Below are 15,769 nucleotides of genomic sequence, written 5' to 3'. Positions count from 1 at the left end.
CCAGGACACTGGAGGACAAGGAGGTCGGCTTTGCGAAGAAGGGGTGAGCAAGGAGGGAAGGCAGGCGAGGCGGGGAAGGTGTGGCATGGGGGGAGTCCCAGAGTTGGGGGATCCTGGGAGACAAGGAAGAGGGAGGGCACCAAGGGGAGCCAGAGGAGCCCGCGGGGAAGGAAGGACTCCCCAGGCAGAAGGCAGCAAGTCTCTCCTTTCTCTCCTGAAATCCCATTTCCCCTGGGCCAGCTTTCCCCAGAGCCATTCTCTCAATGTCCCTCTGTTCTGCAGGGAGAGGACAGTCCAGAGCTGTCTCGGCCCCTCCCCACCATCTGACAGCCCATTGTGCCCAGGGGGCTGATGGGGCACTCTGAGGGGAGGTTCTTCTGCTCCCCTCCACCCAGGGAGGGGACAGCAGGCCCAGGAGGGGGTGCATGCCAGGAGGGGGCAGCAGCCAGGGAAGGGGACACGGTGGGGGGGACAGGGGGGAAGCGTGTGGCACGGCGATGTGCTGGGCAGCAGGGAATTGGGAATTCACTGGGCCCCAGGGGCCGTCTCCTGGCCCCCACCACGCAGCCCCACGGCAGCTGGGCCTGCGCCCTCCCGGCCCCAGGCCTTTGTGGCTCCAGTTTATTTTCCAGTTAATGAGACAGAGGGAGGCGCGCCACCTCAGCTGCCCCTGGCGACACCCCGCTGCCAAAGGCATCTCATCCAGAGGCTGCAGCCTGTACCCCAGGCCGCCCCAGGTCACACCTGCCAGTTGTGGCCCACCTGCACAGGTGAAGGGGCCTGGTGCAGCTGGAGCTGGGGGTGGGGGGAGAGAAAGGAAAACCTAATGCTGCCCCTGCTGTTTGCCAGCCGTGTGTCCCCCAGCAAGTCATCCAAACTCTCTGAGTGTAAGAGGAGCTCTGGAGTTTGGGGACCCTACTGTTCCCTCCAGAGCAGGAAGGTGAGGGCGACAGGACTTAGGTCAGGACAAACAGAGAGGAAACAAGCCTCTGTGTTGTGTCCAGACTTGGCAGCCTCCCAGCTGAGCAACAGTGGGCAGGTTACCTAACATCCCAGGGGACTTTTTGCCTTCATCTGTAAAATGGAGGAAACAAGAAGTTACTTGAGGGATAAATGACAGCAAAGCCTTGGAATAATGCAGGCACAGAGCAAACTCCAGGAAAAGTGCTGCCACCACCACTACCATCACCACCACCATCATCACCACCACCACCATCACCACCATCATCACCATCATTACCACCACCACCACTACCACACCATCATCACCACCACCACCATCATCACTATCATCATCACCATCACCACCATCACCACCATCATCACCACCACCACCATCACCACCATCATCACCATCATTACCACCACCACCACTACCACACCATCATTACCACCACCACCATCATCACTATCATCATCACCATCATCACCATCACCACCACCATCATCACAACCACCATCACCACCATCATCACTATCATCATCATAATCAATATCACCACCATCACTATCACCACCATCACCATCACCACCACTACCACCACCACCATCACCACCATCACCACCATCATTACCACCACCACCATCATCACTATCATCATCACCATCATCATCAATATCACCACCATCACTATCACCACCACCACCATCACCACCACTACCACCACCACCATCACCACCATCATCACCATCATCATCACCACCACCACCACTACCACACCATCATTACCACCACCACCATCATCACTATATCATCATCACCATCATCATCAATATCACCACCATCACTATCACCACCACTACCATCACCACCACTACCACCACCACCATCACCACCATCATCACCATCATCATCACCACCACCACTACCACACCATCATTACCACCACCACCATCATCACTATCATCATCACCACCATCACCACCATCACCACCATCATCATCACCACCACCACTAACACACCATCATTACCACCACCACCATTATCACTATCATCATCACCACCATCACCACCATCACCACCATCATTATCACCACCACCACTACCACACCATCATTACCACCACCACCATCATCACTATCATCATCACCATCATCATCAATATCACCACCATCACTATCACCACCACTACCATCACCACCACTACCACCACCACCATCACCACCATCATCACCATCATCATCACCACCACCACTAACACACCATCATTACCACCACCACCATCATCACTATCATCATCACCACCATCACCATTGTCACCACCACCATCATCACCATCATCGCCACCACCATCACTACCACTACCATCACCATCACCATCATCTTCACCACCACCATCATCACCTGTTTGGTGGGTTGGGGAAGAGACCCCCTTAAAGAAAAGGAATACAAAATTATAAATGCAAACGTAGATACAGAAGTGAAATTGTATTTAAAAAATGAGAAAAGGAATCATAACAAGTTGTGGATTTTTAAGAGTTGGCAAATTAAAAAACCATTAAAAACCCGGAAAAATAACATAATACTTTTTAGTAACTGAGACACCATGTCATATTTTTTCTACTTTTTTGGCTGCATACCTTTTGATTCTTCATAATGATTTAAGAATGTTTTTATCAAAAGAGCAGGATAGTTCAGTTTTCCTCTAGTATGCTTGATCAAAATGTATCTTTTTCGTATTAGTAGTCTTTAAAAGTGTCTTTCAACTTTAAAATTGCTATATAGGTAATGCTGTATATAATCTTGGGATTATTGTCAAATTTGAAAAAATACTATACACTGTTTTTCATAATTGCACTGTAAGGTTTCAGGACAGTTCAGTTCCCTTACATTGTCACAGATCTTAAATACTGGTTGTGAAGGACACCAGTCACTATCAGCCGGATTGCCCCTGTCGTGGAGGCCCTATTGCGAGTGTTACGCTCTCTTTGTCCAATCACCAAGAAATGTAAAACTTCCCCCCCCTGTAATCATATGAGTTATTCCTCTTCATTAATTGGATTATCAGAAATCTATTTCTTCCACTTAATGCAGTATCTCTTTGAGAATAATCTGAGTTTTGCATTACAATTCACATCTTAACGTCTGCATAATGTCTATCCAACAATTTCATTTAAGAATAGATGGGACACATTTTTGTGTGGTGTGTAATGTCTGCGTGGCAGGAGAACTTCCATGTCGACAAAGCATCAATGAGCACCAAGCCCACCCCTTGTAATGTTACATGTCTGGTCATGAGAAGCAGTTTCGATGGCCCGGCTTCTCATGCCATACGTTTCCGGCACTGCTTCCAGAGCCGGGTGCTAGGGGACCAGCTCTTGCCACCACGGCCCTCTGGGTCTCTGCATCTACGTGTCCCTGATGCTGCACCAGTCAGCTTGGTGGCCCTGGAGCATCTTGAAAGACCTTCCCGCACTGACCATACACACCAGTGGTGGTGAGCTGCACCCCAGAAGCCTTCATCCAACCTAAGTGGGCTCTCAATTCAATTTCCACTTAGCAGACCACCCCCCAAACGCCCCTGGCTTCTCCACCCACTGCCAAGAAGGAAGGTGGGGTGGAGGGGAAGTCCTGGTAAAGAGAAACAACGGACCTCATCGCTCGTGGTTATGATATCTCACTCTTTTTTTTTTTTTTAAGATTTTATTTATTTGACAGAGATAGAGACAGCCAGAGAGAGAGGGAACACAAGCAGGGGGAGTGGGAGAGGAAGAAGCAGGCTCCTAGGGGAAGAGCCTGATGTGGGGCTCGATCCCACAACGCCAGGATCACGCCCTGAGCCGAAGACAGACGCTTAACCGCTGTGCCACCCAGGCGCCCCTGTGATATCTCACTCTTGCATCTTTTATGCGGAGTCACGTGAGAAGGCCAGCGGAGGCCACCTGGAGCCTTAGAGGGCCCTGAGCATGTGAACCCCGTGAGCTTGATGGTACGTCTACCTCCAGCTGTGGGCTCTTGCGCTAGGTGTTATTTTAGGGGTTCCAGAAGGTCTGTCTATTGTACCTCCATGGCTCCCTATCAAGTACAAAGGTGTCCATAATTACACCATCAGAAATGTGTCCCTTTGGTTAAAGCCCCGCTCCTCTTTGAAAATACACCTGGGGCTGGGGGTGGGGGTGGTAGGGGGCAGGGCATGGAGTCCTTCACATTTTAGTATAAACTCATTCACCAGCGGACGTTTAGAGCAGTAGGAGAGCTCTTGGGATTGTGATCTAAAGAGTCAAGAAAGAGAGACTGTATCACCAAAGGCCAACTTCCTTCAATTCACAGTTCGTGTGGGGAATGAATGTGCTGGGTTCTGCAGTCAATGTTGGGGATGCAAGTGGCCCACGGGAGAATTTGGGGTGGGGGAGAATGCCTACAGCATCTTAGCATCATTTTTAGTCAGTTTTCAAATCTGAGCAATGAGAGAAGAGATACAAATTATTAATAATATTAATAGCATATTTTCAACAAAACCACTTTGCTTGGTAGGTATTTTGGATTTTGATAAACCCGGCACCTCAGCGAGCCACCCAGGGCCCACCTTCGAGGAGCGAGGAGAAGACAGCTGTCAGCTGGCCGTGTGCTGTGTCTTTGAGAAGAGAATGCAAATCCTGGGACATTCGATAGACACCAGTCTGCGGAACACACACCCCAAGGGCTCCAGGAACAGAAGAAACGCGGCGGAGTCTGACGTGCTGATTGTGAATCCAACAGTCACATGTACCTGCTGTATGTCTTCAGGCAAGCTACTGAACCTCTCTCTGCCTCAGTTCCCCTACCCAGAAGCGGGGTTGTGACGTCCTCCTTGTTGCCGCGAGGATGGAACAGAATGCGGGGACAGCTTCCAGCCCAGTGCTGGACCCACTCTAGATGCTCACGGGGGACCAGGCTTACGGAGGGGATGGATGTTTGATTGACAAAACATTCTCTGAGCTTCTCCCCACGATAGGTCCTGAGCAGAGCCGGGGGGAGGATCTCAGACGTGTAGAAGGCGCTCCTGCTTTGAGGTGGAGATGAGACACACCTGTGCTCACGCCCGTAAGAGCGAGCAGGTGGCCCCAGGGAGCAGAGAGTGGGGAGCCAGTGCCATTGGAAAGGTCATCCTGGGGCAGGTCAGTGAAAGGGCTGTGTCTGAGCTGGGCTTTGGAGGAGGAGTTCTGGCTGGAGATTTTTGGCAGAAAACTACCCCCCGTGGAGGGGAAATAGGAGCAAAGGCACAAGGGTAGAAACCTAGGTTCTTTGGGGAAACTGAACAGTTGGAGATTAGGGGCCACACAGCGTAGGAAGAAGGCTGGAGGCCCGTCACGCTGCCCGTGGAGAGCAAGGTGAGCCCGGGCCGGGGAGGGGTGGCTCTGCCTGCCTTCGGCCCCCAGCTTACGAGCTGGTGTGTCACTAGGAAACGGGGAACCACCGGCAGTTTTTGAAAGCTCATTTTCAGAGAGACAGCTCCATCCTTCAGAGCTGGCTAGTCCCCCCAGCGCAGGGGCCTGGCCCAGCCAAGCGGTTTCATCAGAAGAACAAGGGACGGGGCCACCATCCAGCCAGGGAACGAGGGCAGGCAGGCGGGCAGGGAGAAGTACCGGTGAGTTACACCGTTATAAATACACTTTAGGGCCCTGTGACTTGGCCATAAATCGCCGCACTGTTCTCAGGTGATGTCACCCGACGCTCGGCTGTATTTATAGCTTTGCTTGCCGTTCCCTGGGATTTTTTTTTTTTTTTTTTTTTTTGCACATTCGAGGTAATATGTGTCTCCCCACCACACACTCACGCTGAACAAGCGGAGATAAACTTTCCTGCCATTTGTGCTCTTCTTCTTCCAGTGCCTTGGAAGGGTGATCTACAGCTCATCAAGTGCCTGCTTGTGGGGAAGTGCCTCCTGTGGTCTCATTGCCAGCCCTGTGGCTCCTACTCCATGAAACGCAGCTTTTGCACAATTCAGAAAAGGTCCCGGGAGCCGAGGCCACGGCAGGCACCATGATCGCCACTGTGGACAGTACCAGCGCTGTCTTGGCTGGCACACGGCTTCGGAGACAGCAGGGGACAGACACTGAATCCCTAATCCCATGTGTGGTTGATGCTGCCGGTGGAAATCCAGGGTGCTTGGGGGCAATAACAAGGTGACCTAACCTGCTGGAGGAATTAGAGAGGCTTCCCTGGAGAAGGGACATCCAGTGGGAAGCCTGAAGGAGGCGGGGACTTGGCCTAGGGGACGGGATAGGAGGTGGGGGTAGGCCTGGTGGGCAAGGGAACAGCGCAGAGGCCGCGATGGAGACCTGTGGCCAGTTCCAGGTGCCGGAGAGGCGGAGAAGCCGAGACGCGGAGAGAGCTGGACGGTAAGGGGCAGGAGGGCTGGCAAGGAGCAGGGGCTGGGAGGCAAGGCATCTCCATCCAGGCATGCTCTGGGAGCCCAGGGGAAGATTCTGTGTCTGATCCGAAGGGCCGTGGGAGCCACCAGGGAGGCTCAGGCAGGGGAGCCAAGGGGTCAGAACTGAGCTTGAGAAAGAGCCTGGGGCTGCAGAGAGCAGCTCCTCGGATGGGGCAGGAGCAGACCCTGGGGGCTACGGTGGGCTGACCCTGCAAATGGCAGGAAGGGGTCCAGCCTTCCAGGCGCTGGGGGTGGAGGTGGGAATGGAGGGGGGAGGAGCTGTCAGCACAGAGCAGAGGCGCCTGGGTTTGAACAGGCGGTGGGGGGGGGCTGCTGCCTCTCTCACCATATTGAGGTGGGACGGACCCACGAGAAGTTGTGTGTTTCCCGTGTACAACTTGGTGAGTTTAGAGACGGCTATCCATCTGCAAAACCACCACCACGATCTGTGCCAGAAACAGGTGCATCCCCTCCAAAAGTTTCCTCCCACCCCCTTTATTATTACGATCGCACGTCGTGACGAGGACACGTCACGTAAGATGTGCTCCTAGCAAATGCTTCTGTCTAAGATACGGTCCTATTCATCCAGGCCCGGGGCTGCTGCTGCTGCGGGGCCGGACATCTCTAGGAGCTCCTGCTCCGGTACAACTGTAACCTTTTACCTTTTGACTGCACTTCCTCCCCCTCCGGGTCCCCTGGCAGCCCCCCCCCTCTGGTGGCCCCCTGGAAGGAGGGCCCTGCAGGGGTAGCCAGCTTTCTGCTGTTTGTTTTCATGGGAGGCAAGTTTTTCCTCTGGATTTGTGTTCCCAGGTCTCTTCCCAAAGCCTAGACTCGTGCTCTATGTGGGGAGGACTTCGGGATGGGTCAGGGAGGAGGGCTTGCGGGAGGAGGGAAGCCTGCCGTGGCCTAAAGGGGCAGGCGCAGTGCCGGAGCCTCGTTGCCAGCTGTGTCTTGGGGGCTGGAATAGAGGCACTGGAGGGACATTAAATCAGCGTTCTCCATCTGTCCATTTAGGAAACGCCACCAAAGCCGGCTGCCAGACCCTGCCTGGCAGTACAGCTGGGCCTGGTCCCTGGCCCGGACAAACTGGGAAGCCAGAGGGAACAGGCTCAAACAGGGAGCATTTGCAAAGCGTACCATGTGCCCGAGGGAACCCCTCGCAGACATCTGCAGGGAAGAGCCCCTGACTCCTTATTACAGGCCCAAGTGCCAGGGTCACGGGCGTGTCAGATCTGGCAGGAAACGGAGGCCGAGAGAGGGAAACTTCTGACTTTGGAGAAGCTAATCTCAGTACTCAACTCCAGGAAACTCCCAGCTGCTCCAGCTCTGCCCTCGTAAAAAACATGGGCGTGTCTCTCTCTGCACCTCCCAACTCAGCTGTAATTATCCACCATCTTTCCCCCAAGACTGGCTCCTGGAGAACAAGGGGGTGAGCCTTCCCCATATTTGTGTCCCGAGGGTTTCCCCTCGTGCCTGGCCACAGAGTCAGCTTTCCTACAGTTCGTGAGGTGAGCAGATGGACGAATGGGTGAATGAGCTTGTCGTGACCCAAACCCTCAGCAAGGGTTGCTGTGACATTGTTAAGGGTCTTGCTTTAAGTTCCGGGCCCCTCTTGTAGTAAGGGTTAAGTAAGCCTAACCTTTAGATTTCCATTCCTACGGACTTTCTTCACCTTGACCCTTAAACCTCTTGTGCTGTTCAGTGACCTGAATACAGCCTCAGCCGGTGATGCCAGCCGCCAACGTGATCTGCTCTCTAGCTCCGAGGCAAACATTAGCCACAGCCCTGTGTCCCCGTCCTGCACAAACAGATCTGACAATGGTGTTTAGGTCTTCGAAGGAGGCCTAGGGGAATGCTCAAGGTTTGGAGGCTGTGGGCTGGGAGTAGGACCCAAGGAAGCTAAAACCAAGGGCCAGAGGAAGATGAGAGACACCCCCTTTCTCCTTGGGATCCCCCACCACGTCTGCTCCCTTGATTTCCATTTTCAGATACCGAAAGGAGGCCAGAGCTACACACAGGAGGTCAGAGCTGTTTGGACTTTAGGGGTTCTGCTGATGAAGCATCTGGGATGGGTCTGGGGCGCAGGGGCAGGAGTTAGCAAGATACACAGGCGAACCCTGGCCTAAGAGGCAAGAGGCCTGGGCTCTGGTCCCGGCCCCACTGGAATGTGCTTTGTGGCCTTGAAGGAGCATCTTACCGTGTCAGAGGGGAGTTGGACTCCCTGTTGTCTGAGGCCCTTCTGGTTCTGAGGCTAGGTGTTTGTGCCTCTGGTTCACGTTACTGTTTCCATTTTTTCCTAATGAGTCTGTTCCCTGCTCTCCCTTCCTTGCATCCACGCCCACGCCCCTGACCCTGACCCCGCACCCTCCGCTCTTTCTCTGAGCTGGTCTCGGCTGGGCTGCTCATGTGAAGCAGGGGGTCTTCCGATCCCCATGAGCTCTGGCCATGAAACCCTCATTACATCTAAGACGAGGTCACTGGTCCACCGACTGCAAATTTTCTCCCCACGTTGGAGCTGGAATCTGAGGCTGAACTGGTGGTAAGGAATGGGTCCATTGCTTATGCTTGAGGCTGGCGCATGGGGAACACGCCCTGGGAGCCTGTCTCTACCAAGCTCGTCCTTCCTGAGCCCTGCCTGGGAGCTGCTCCCACCTGTCCAAACCACTCCCTAAATACTGTGGACACTGCCCCTTCTGTAGATGGTCCCTTCTGGGGTCTAGGCTTGAGTTCTTCCACTTCAATCACAGCATTGCTCCCTCTGCTGTCCGCTGGCACCGCACCCCATTGAGAGCCTAACCTCTTTGTCCAGCTCCCCCAAGGGACCCCTGAGGCCGCTCTTCTTCCTGCCCCCTTTGTCTCCCCTCATGGAGATCTGAGTCTCTGTACCTGGCGAGGCCGTCCTCTGTCTCTGCTCTCATTCCCGTACATCCCCAAAGCTGGGCATCTAAGAACGAGAACAGGAGAAAACGGGCTGGTACAGCAGCAGGAAAGCCCCAGGCCTGATATCTGGAAGGGCTTATGCAGCCACTGGGATGAGGAGACGGGACAGGGGGGAAGGAACGGGGAGAAGCCGGGGTGCCAGGAGGAGTTGGGAGCAGGAGGGCCTGGCTCACCGCTCTGGGCTATGTAGCAGGGCGTGGACAGCAGGGCATCTCGGACAGGATGGCCTCTGGCTGTGGGGACTTGGGGTCTCCTTTGTGGGCAGGATTATTTTCCAGGCTGAAAATCAGGATCTTGGCCTCTCTCTCCTGTGTCTCTGGGAAGCAGCAGGAACACAGTCCTCCGCCCCCTCTGGGGGAAAGAGGACAATTTATAGAATTGTTCTGCTGTTCTTAGCCCTCATTGAGACAAAGAATTCATTTCTGTCTCTCAGGGTGGCTTCTCCCGTGGAAGGTCATAAATTGCCTTCCTGCTCACTCTCTGACCTCTTGATCTTTTTCTTTCGTGCTCAAAAAATTATTAATATTTCTCTTAACTCCATATATAACCTTTGGCTGCTTCTCTCCCTTTTCTGGGTGAAGGTGTCCTCAGGGATGACTCCCTCCGCCTCCAGGCGTGCATACCTCTGTCTGGGCAGGGCCCCAGGCCTGAGGACAGAGACCAATCCAGCAGGAGGAAGGTTCGAAAGTCCCTGCTTTGGGGAGTTCCCACAGAGCTAGCCTTCCCTGGTCACTGTGTGCCTAGCGCTAAGAGCTGCACGAACACTGACCCACTTACTCCTCACACCTCCCCCCACAGTCAGTGCTCCGTCCCTGTCTTCAGACGAAGAAACCGAGGACAGGGAGGTTAGGTAAATAAACGGCCAAGGTCACGCAGAAAGTAAGGGACAGAACCTGGATGAGGATTCCCTCCGGTTGGTTTCCAGATCCATGTGCTTTGTTCTCAACCACTCTGCTGTCCCTCTGATGGGGAGAGGGGCTCCCCAGTTTCTTCCTTGCCCTCAGGAAGTTGCATACTGAGGGGGCATGCACAGCCCTTGGCCCCAAGGGGTCCCAATTCCATAGGGGAGGCAGATATTCTGTCCTGGGGAGGTATGTCTGGTCTGAATGGAAAAGACAGGCTTTGCCTTGGGAAGCACCCACCTGGTCCTGGGGGGGGAGCCCCAGGATGCCCCCAGTTTGATGAGAATTATGTGATTGGACTCCAGTCGACTCAGTTAATTTAATTAGAATTGTGAACCTTCGTGCCAGAAAGAGGAGAATAGAGCAAAGGTAGGGGAGGTGTGGCAGGACCGGCTATGAGTGGCCCTGCTTGGAGGTAGGGCAGTCACTGTCATGGAAGCCAGGCTTGCAGGGGCAATGCCCAGAGCAGGGCCTTGCTGAGCTCAGTGGCTCTCAACCCTGGCTGCCCATTAGGATTACCCGGAGAGATGCTTAAAAATACCAGTGCTTGGGGCTTCACCCTAGAGCCATCAGTCTCTGGAAGTGAGGCGAAGGCCCTGGTGTTTTTTAAAAGCTTCCCAGGAGATGATGATACACAGCTGGTGTTGAGGACCACTGGCTGGAGTTGCGGTCTTCAGCTCCGGAATCTGGGATGTTGAATGGCTTATGTGGAGGGGATTTTGGAGACATGTGTTTGCTGCGTATGAATGGAGCTGGTGAGGATTTGAGATTAAAGAGAGGTGGAAGGGAAGTTAAGGGGCTGGGCAAGACAGGTGAGGTGACTGCTTTGGCTATGTAGGAACTGGAGAAACTGGGTTCTTCTGAGTCCCTGCTTACAGTAAGAATCACCGTCAAACCTGAATAGAAGCTGGAAGGAGGTGGGTAAGTAGCTTGAAGAATATTCTCTTCCCTTATTTCTGGGCTTCTTCTTCTCAACGTTGTCCTAAATCACTGTCACCCTGGGCCTCCCTGCCATGCACCTTATGCAGAGTGAGAAGGAGAAAAGGCGGTCTCACTGATACTCTAAAAACAGCTGTACCTCAGGGCCTTTGCACTGGCTTCCCACCTACTTGCTTTTTTCCCCCCTCCGATACCTGAATCCCTCAAGTCCTTCAGGTCCCTGCTCAAATGGTGCTTTAGCTGAGCAGTTCTCCCTTATTACTGTTTGTCTCTCACAGCGTCTACTGCAAACTGCTATGCTGTGTATTTTATATATATTTGTATAGAGAGAGGCATCTTCCTCCCCTCCAGAATGGAACACTAGGAAAGAGGGACTCAGCTTTTTTTTTTTTTTTTTATTGTTGTATCTCCAGGGCCTAGAATCGTGAGTGCAGCACAAGCAGGCTAGAGAAATATCTGCGGAATGCATGGTTAGTGAACGAATAAATGAAAAGCCCTTATGTGTCTGCCCATTGGCGTGTGGCTGTTCGAATGCATTTGTGATTATATTCCTGTTTCTCTGGGCTGGCTATGGCTCTTTACTTTTAAACTGTGCGTTTGCCTGTGTCCATGTGTTTTGGAACATATGAAGGACTCCCGGGGTGTGAGCACAGTAGGCTTCTGAATATGAGCTCGTGTGTTTCTCTGCCTGGGTATCTTCTGTCCTCCAGTCCTGTGCACGCTTGTCTGGACCATTCAGCCCGGTGTCAAGTTCCCCCAAAAACAGCCTCGCACCAGCAGGGGGCACCAGAGAGCCACGCGCCTGCGTTTCAGGGGCCGAAATCGAGAATTCTTGGCGGGTAGTGTTAGGGACCCAGGAGACCGAGAATCTGGTGGAAAGAAGTGGAGACCTCTCTAGACCCACAGAGTCCTGTAAAGTTGTGCAATTCCTGTGCAATGTCTGTGATTTCTCCTCAACTCATTCCCCTGGGACGCCGACTCCAGGCACCCCCAGCAACAATGTGAGCAGAAGCATCTGGTTGGGGTTGGGAGGGGGCCTGGTGGCCAAGCTGGGCTCTTAGGAAAAAGGAGACCCCTACGGAATGCCCTCGTTCCACTCACCAGCAACTCCCTCCCTTCCCAGTTCCCAGGTCTCTCAACCCCAAAGGATCTCAAACTCCTCCGTGCTTAGAGATCCTCCCGTGGCTGCCCTCCCCTTGGCCCTTGCCAGCCGTGGAGTTGGCTACTTTCTCCTCCTGGACGGTACCACCCAGGAGGAACAAAGGCAGGAGGCCATGGCGCCCCTTCGCGGCAGGCTGAGGGCGGCGATAGCTGGCCTGGCCCCACTGTGTGCTGGGGCGACCCGGGCAGGGGCTCCAGGCGGCTCCGAGAAGCAGCTCGCAGAGCCCAGCTCCGGGTTTTGTCGGTGGGGAGAGGCACGCATCGCATCCCCACCCCAGCATTCAGTAGTCCACCGAGAATTCCCAATTTCGGGAATCTAGGGGTTAGATTCTGGGTGTGGGGTTAACAAGAAAAAAACAGGGATTTTGTGCTTTTTGACTCCAAGACCCACCACCTGCCCACCGCGTCGCCCCCCCCCCCCATGCACTCTCACACTGCTTCCCCATCACGGCCATCCCCCGGCCCAGGGGCAGGTCCTCGCCCAGCCGCCCCCACAACCCGTCGCCCCCTCGGCAGCGTGGGCCCCAGGCTGCGTGTGTGTGACGGGCGGGGCGCGGTGGCCGGTCCTTGGTCCCCCCAGGTCCCGCGCCGCGGGCATCTCAGTCCCCGCGAGGGGTGTGCGTGCGCGCCGGGGGCCTGAGGGCCGGGGGAGGGCTAGGGGAGGAGACTTCAGGAGGGGCGGGGAGGGAGGGGAGGGCCCGGAGGAGCCGAGAGCGGAAGAGCCCCGGAGAGCGCGAGCTGGGCGAGCAGCAGCACCGGGCGGGAGAGGGCCGGGCCGGGGCGAGGGCGGGACCGTGGGGGCCGGGGAGGCCGGGAGGGCAGGGGCCACGGCTGGGGGCCGAGGGCGCAGGGGAGCGCAGGGCAGGGAAGTGAGTTTGTGCGCGCGGGGCTGCGCGCGGGGCTGCGAGTGTGTGTGCGCGTGTGCACGCGCGTGTGCAGGGCCGGGGGCGGGCTCCGGCCCCGCTCCCTCCTCCCGCCCGCGCCCCGCGCTCGGTCGCCAACTCGGGGCCCCGGCGCGGCGGGCGGCGGGCAGCATGCTGAGCCTCCTCGTCTGGATCCTCACTCTCTCCGACACTTTCTCCCAAGGTAAGCCCCGCCGCCTGCTCTCGGCGCCCGGCCGGGCTGGCAGCCCGCCCCCCGGGGCGCGGGCCCGACTTTCCCGCGGATGCGCCCAAGTTGTCCCCGGCCGCGAGCGCTGGGGTCGGGCCGTCGCGGGACCGGAACGCGCACACAGCGCCCTCCGGAGCCTCTGGCAGCCTCCCTGCCTCTGCCCGCCGAGGCCCGGAGTCCGCACGCCCGGGTCCTGCGGGAGGGGGCGCGGGGAGGGTGATGAGGGCTGGGAGGAGGGTGGGATTTCAGATTTGTGGTGGGAGGTGCGCGGAAAGCTGGGGACCCGGCTCCCGAAGACGCCACGAAGGGAATCCCGACTCCAGCCCAGCCCCTGGGGGGGGGGGCGGTCCAGCCTGCCTGGGCCGCCCCCTCTGGAAATGGGGAGGGCTACCTGGGGGCGTCTGGTGGGACCCCTGCTCGCAGAGGCGCCGGCTGGGGAGAGGACTTCCACAGGCAGCTTCGGGGCCGGCTGGATATTCAGGGGGGCACTTGGAGGGGGGGTTCATATCCCACTTGGGGGTGGGAAAGTGTGGATGTCGGGGCATATTTGGAACTGGCAGGGGAGAAGCTGGGAAATGAGGGAGAGGTTGAGAGAGATGAGGACGATAGTGTATCCTGAGGCTGGGGGTTGGGGGGGAGCTGGGGAAACCGAGGGCCCAGGCTTCAGCCAGCACCGCGCTCTGTGGGTGAGCATTCTGGCCCCCTGGGTCTCACTCTAAGGAAGAGTTGATCCTGCCGAGCCAGCCGCCCCCTTCCAAAAATGTAGCTGACACACAAAACACCAAAAAACCAGTCATAGATGCGGAGACAGACGACTCACCTACTGAGACAGATACACCCACAAGCATCCCCCAAACGGAGACAGACACATACACACAAAGGCACTGACACCCCGAGGAGCAGAGCTTCCTCCCCCGCGTCGGCTTGCATGTCAGTGCACCCAAACACACCAGAACTCACCCAGACCCAGTGCCTGTGTGCAGACGGGCGTTTACAAGGACGAGACACACTCGGAAACCCTTCTACAGAGACCACCCCTCCAGCAAACAAAGAAACTTGAACAGACGTTCATCCAGGCAGACACCTATGGAGGTGGACAGACCACAGCACCGGGGAGGTGGACAGACCACAGCATGGGGGAGGTGGTCTCCTTTTCGGTGGAGGGGGATCTGGGTGGAGGGAAGTCTGCTTGGGTAGAGCGCCCTCAGGCATTGCCCTGTTCTTGGTTCCCTTCCCTTCCCGGGTTGGTGTGTGTGTGTGTGTGTGTGTGTGTGTGTGTGTGTTTAGGGGTGGGGTGTTGTTCTGGACCCCTCCTCTCCTTACCAGGCCCCTCCCCAGCTCCCAAGGCAAAGCCTGGCTGAGTTGATGGGGGGCTGGTCTTGATCTTTCCTGGAAAGGCACCCATGCCTCCCAACACAAGCTTAAGATCTGGGAAGGGTGCGCATCCCCGGTGTGAGAGGGGTAGGAGGCGGTGCTGGGGAAGGAGGCCTGGCCCTGGGGTTGGCAGGCCGAGCAGCCTCTTGGCAGAAAGTTGGGAAGAGGACGCAAGTTCTGACTTTGTTGGGCTGGCTGCTAGGGGGGTGGGGGGGGCCGCTGGGTCAGTATCCGCGTGCGCTGGGGGCAAGCTTATGTCTGCCCCTTTCCCGCAGCCCTAGCACGTCAGCAGTATGGAACAAAATGAGCTTCAAGGAACAAAAGCTGCAGTTAGCAAACAGGAGAGACATGTGGATTGAATCGGGAACAGGACCGGTCAGAAAGAGAGGAGTGTGCTGTGTGCCTTCCTCCCTTTGGGAAGGGGGAGGGTCGGGTTAGCCAAGCTCCCCCCTCCCTGCCTGGGGGGGGGGGCGAAAGCAAGACCAGAGACCGATGGAGTGTGTAAAGTATTTGGGTGGGGGAGGGGTGCCAAAGGAAAGGAAGGGGGAAAATGGACGGGGAGGGAAGAGGAAGTCCCTGCCAAGGTTCCTGGGAGGGACTGGGGAGCAGGCAGGGAGGGAAGGGGCAGGGACCTAGGGAGACTGGGACACTCACAGGGTGGGTGACCTCTCCTTGGCCTCCATCCTTAGAAAGAAAGAGTTCCAGGTCAGGGACTGGGGTAGTGGGAGAGGAAAAGTGGGGAGGGGGTGCGGCGGGGGGGGGCTGGTAGTGGAGAAAAGGGGAGAAGGTGGCAGAAGGCAGTCAAATTGAGGGGGGCAGAGAGGAGGGGGGAAGGAGAGATTCAGCCCAGGCAGAGAAATAAAAATCGCATTTTAAAGAATTTCAATGGGCTTCATCAATCTTCATTTTTCACTAAATAATTTTCTGTATCTTATCTAAATGAAAACCATTATCCTTCCCCCCGTTTCCATCATGCGCCGGCTCCTCAG

General features: G+C 55.9%; 1 protein-coding gene across 1 annotated transcript in view; it reads left to right on the top strand.

Annotated features, from left to right (window-relative positions):
- Positions 1 to 13,138: 13,138 nt before the first annotated feature.
- The window catches only part of KIRREL1 (kirre like nephrin family adhesion molecule 1), an 85,413-nt gene continuing 82,782 nt past the window's right edge, over positions 13,139 to 15,769 (top strand). The window contains exon 1 of the mRNA XM_026487354.4: positions 13,139 to 13,382. Within this exon, the coding sequence (XP_026343139.1) occupies positions 13,331 to 13,382 (52 nt within the window). The 5' untranslated portion in view covers positions 13,139 to 13,330. The remainder of the gene's footprint in view (positions 13,383 to 15,769) is intronic.

Source organism: Ursus arctos, unplaced genomic scaffold, assembly GCF_023065955.2.
Source record: "Ursus arctos isolate Adak ecotype North America unplaced genomic scaffold, UrsArc2.0 scaffold_2, whole genome shotgun sequence".
Lineage (NCBI taxonomy): Eukaryota > Metazoa > Chordata > Mammalia > Carnivora > Ursidae > Ursus > Ursus arctos.
The sequence above is the reverse complement of the archived record's forward strand: the minus strand, read 5'-3'. Positions and strand labels throughout refer to the sequence as shown.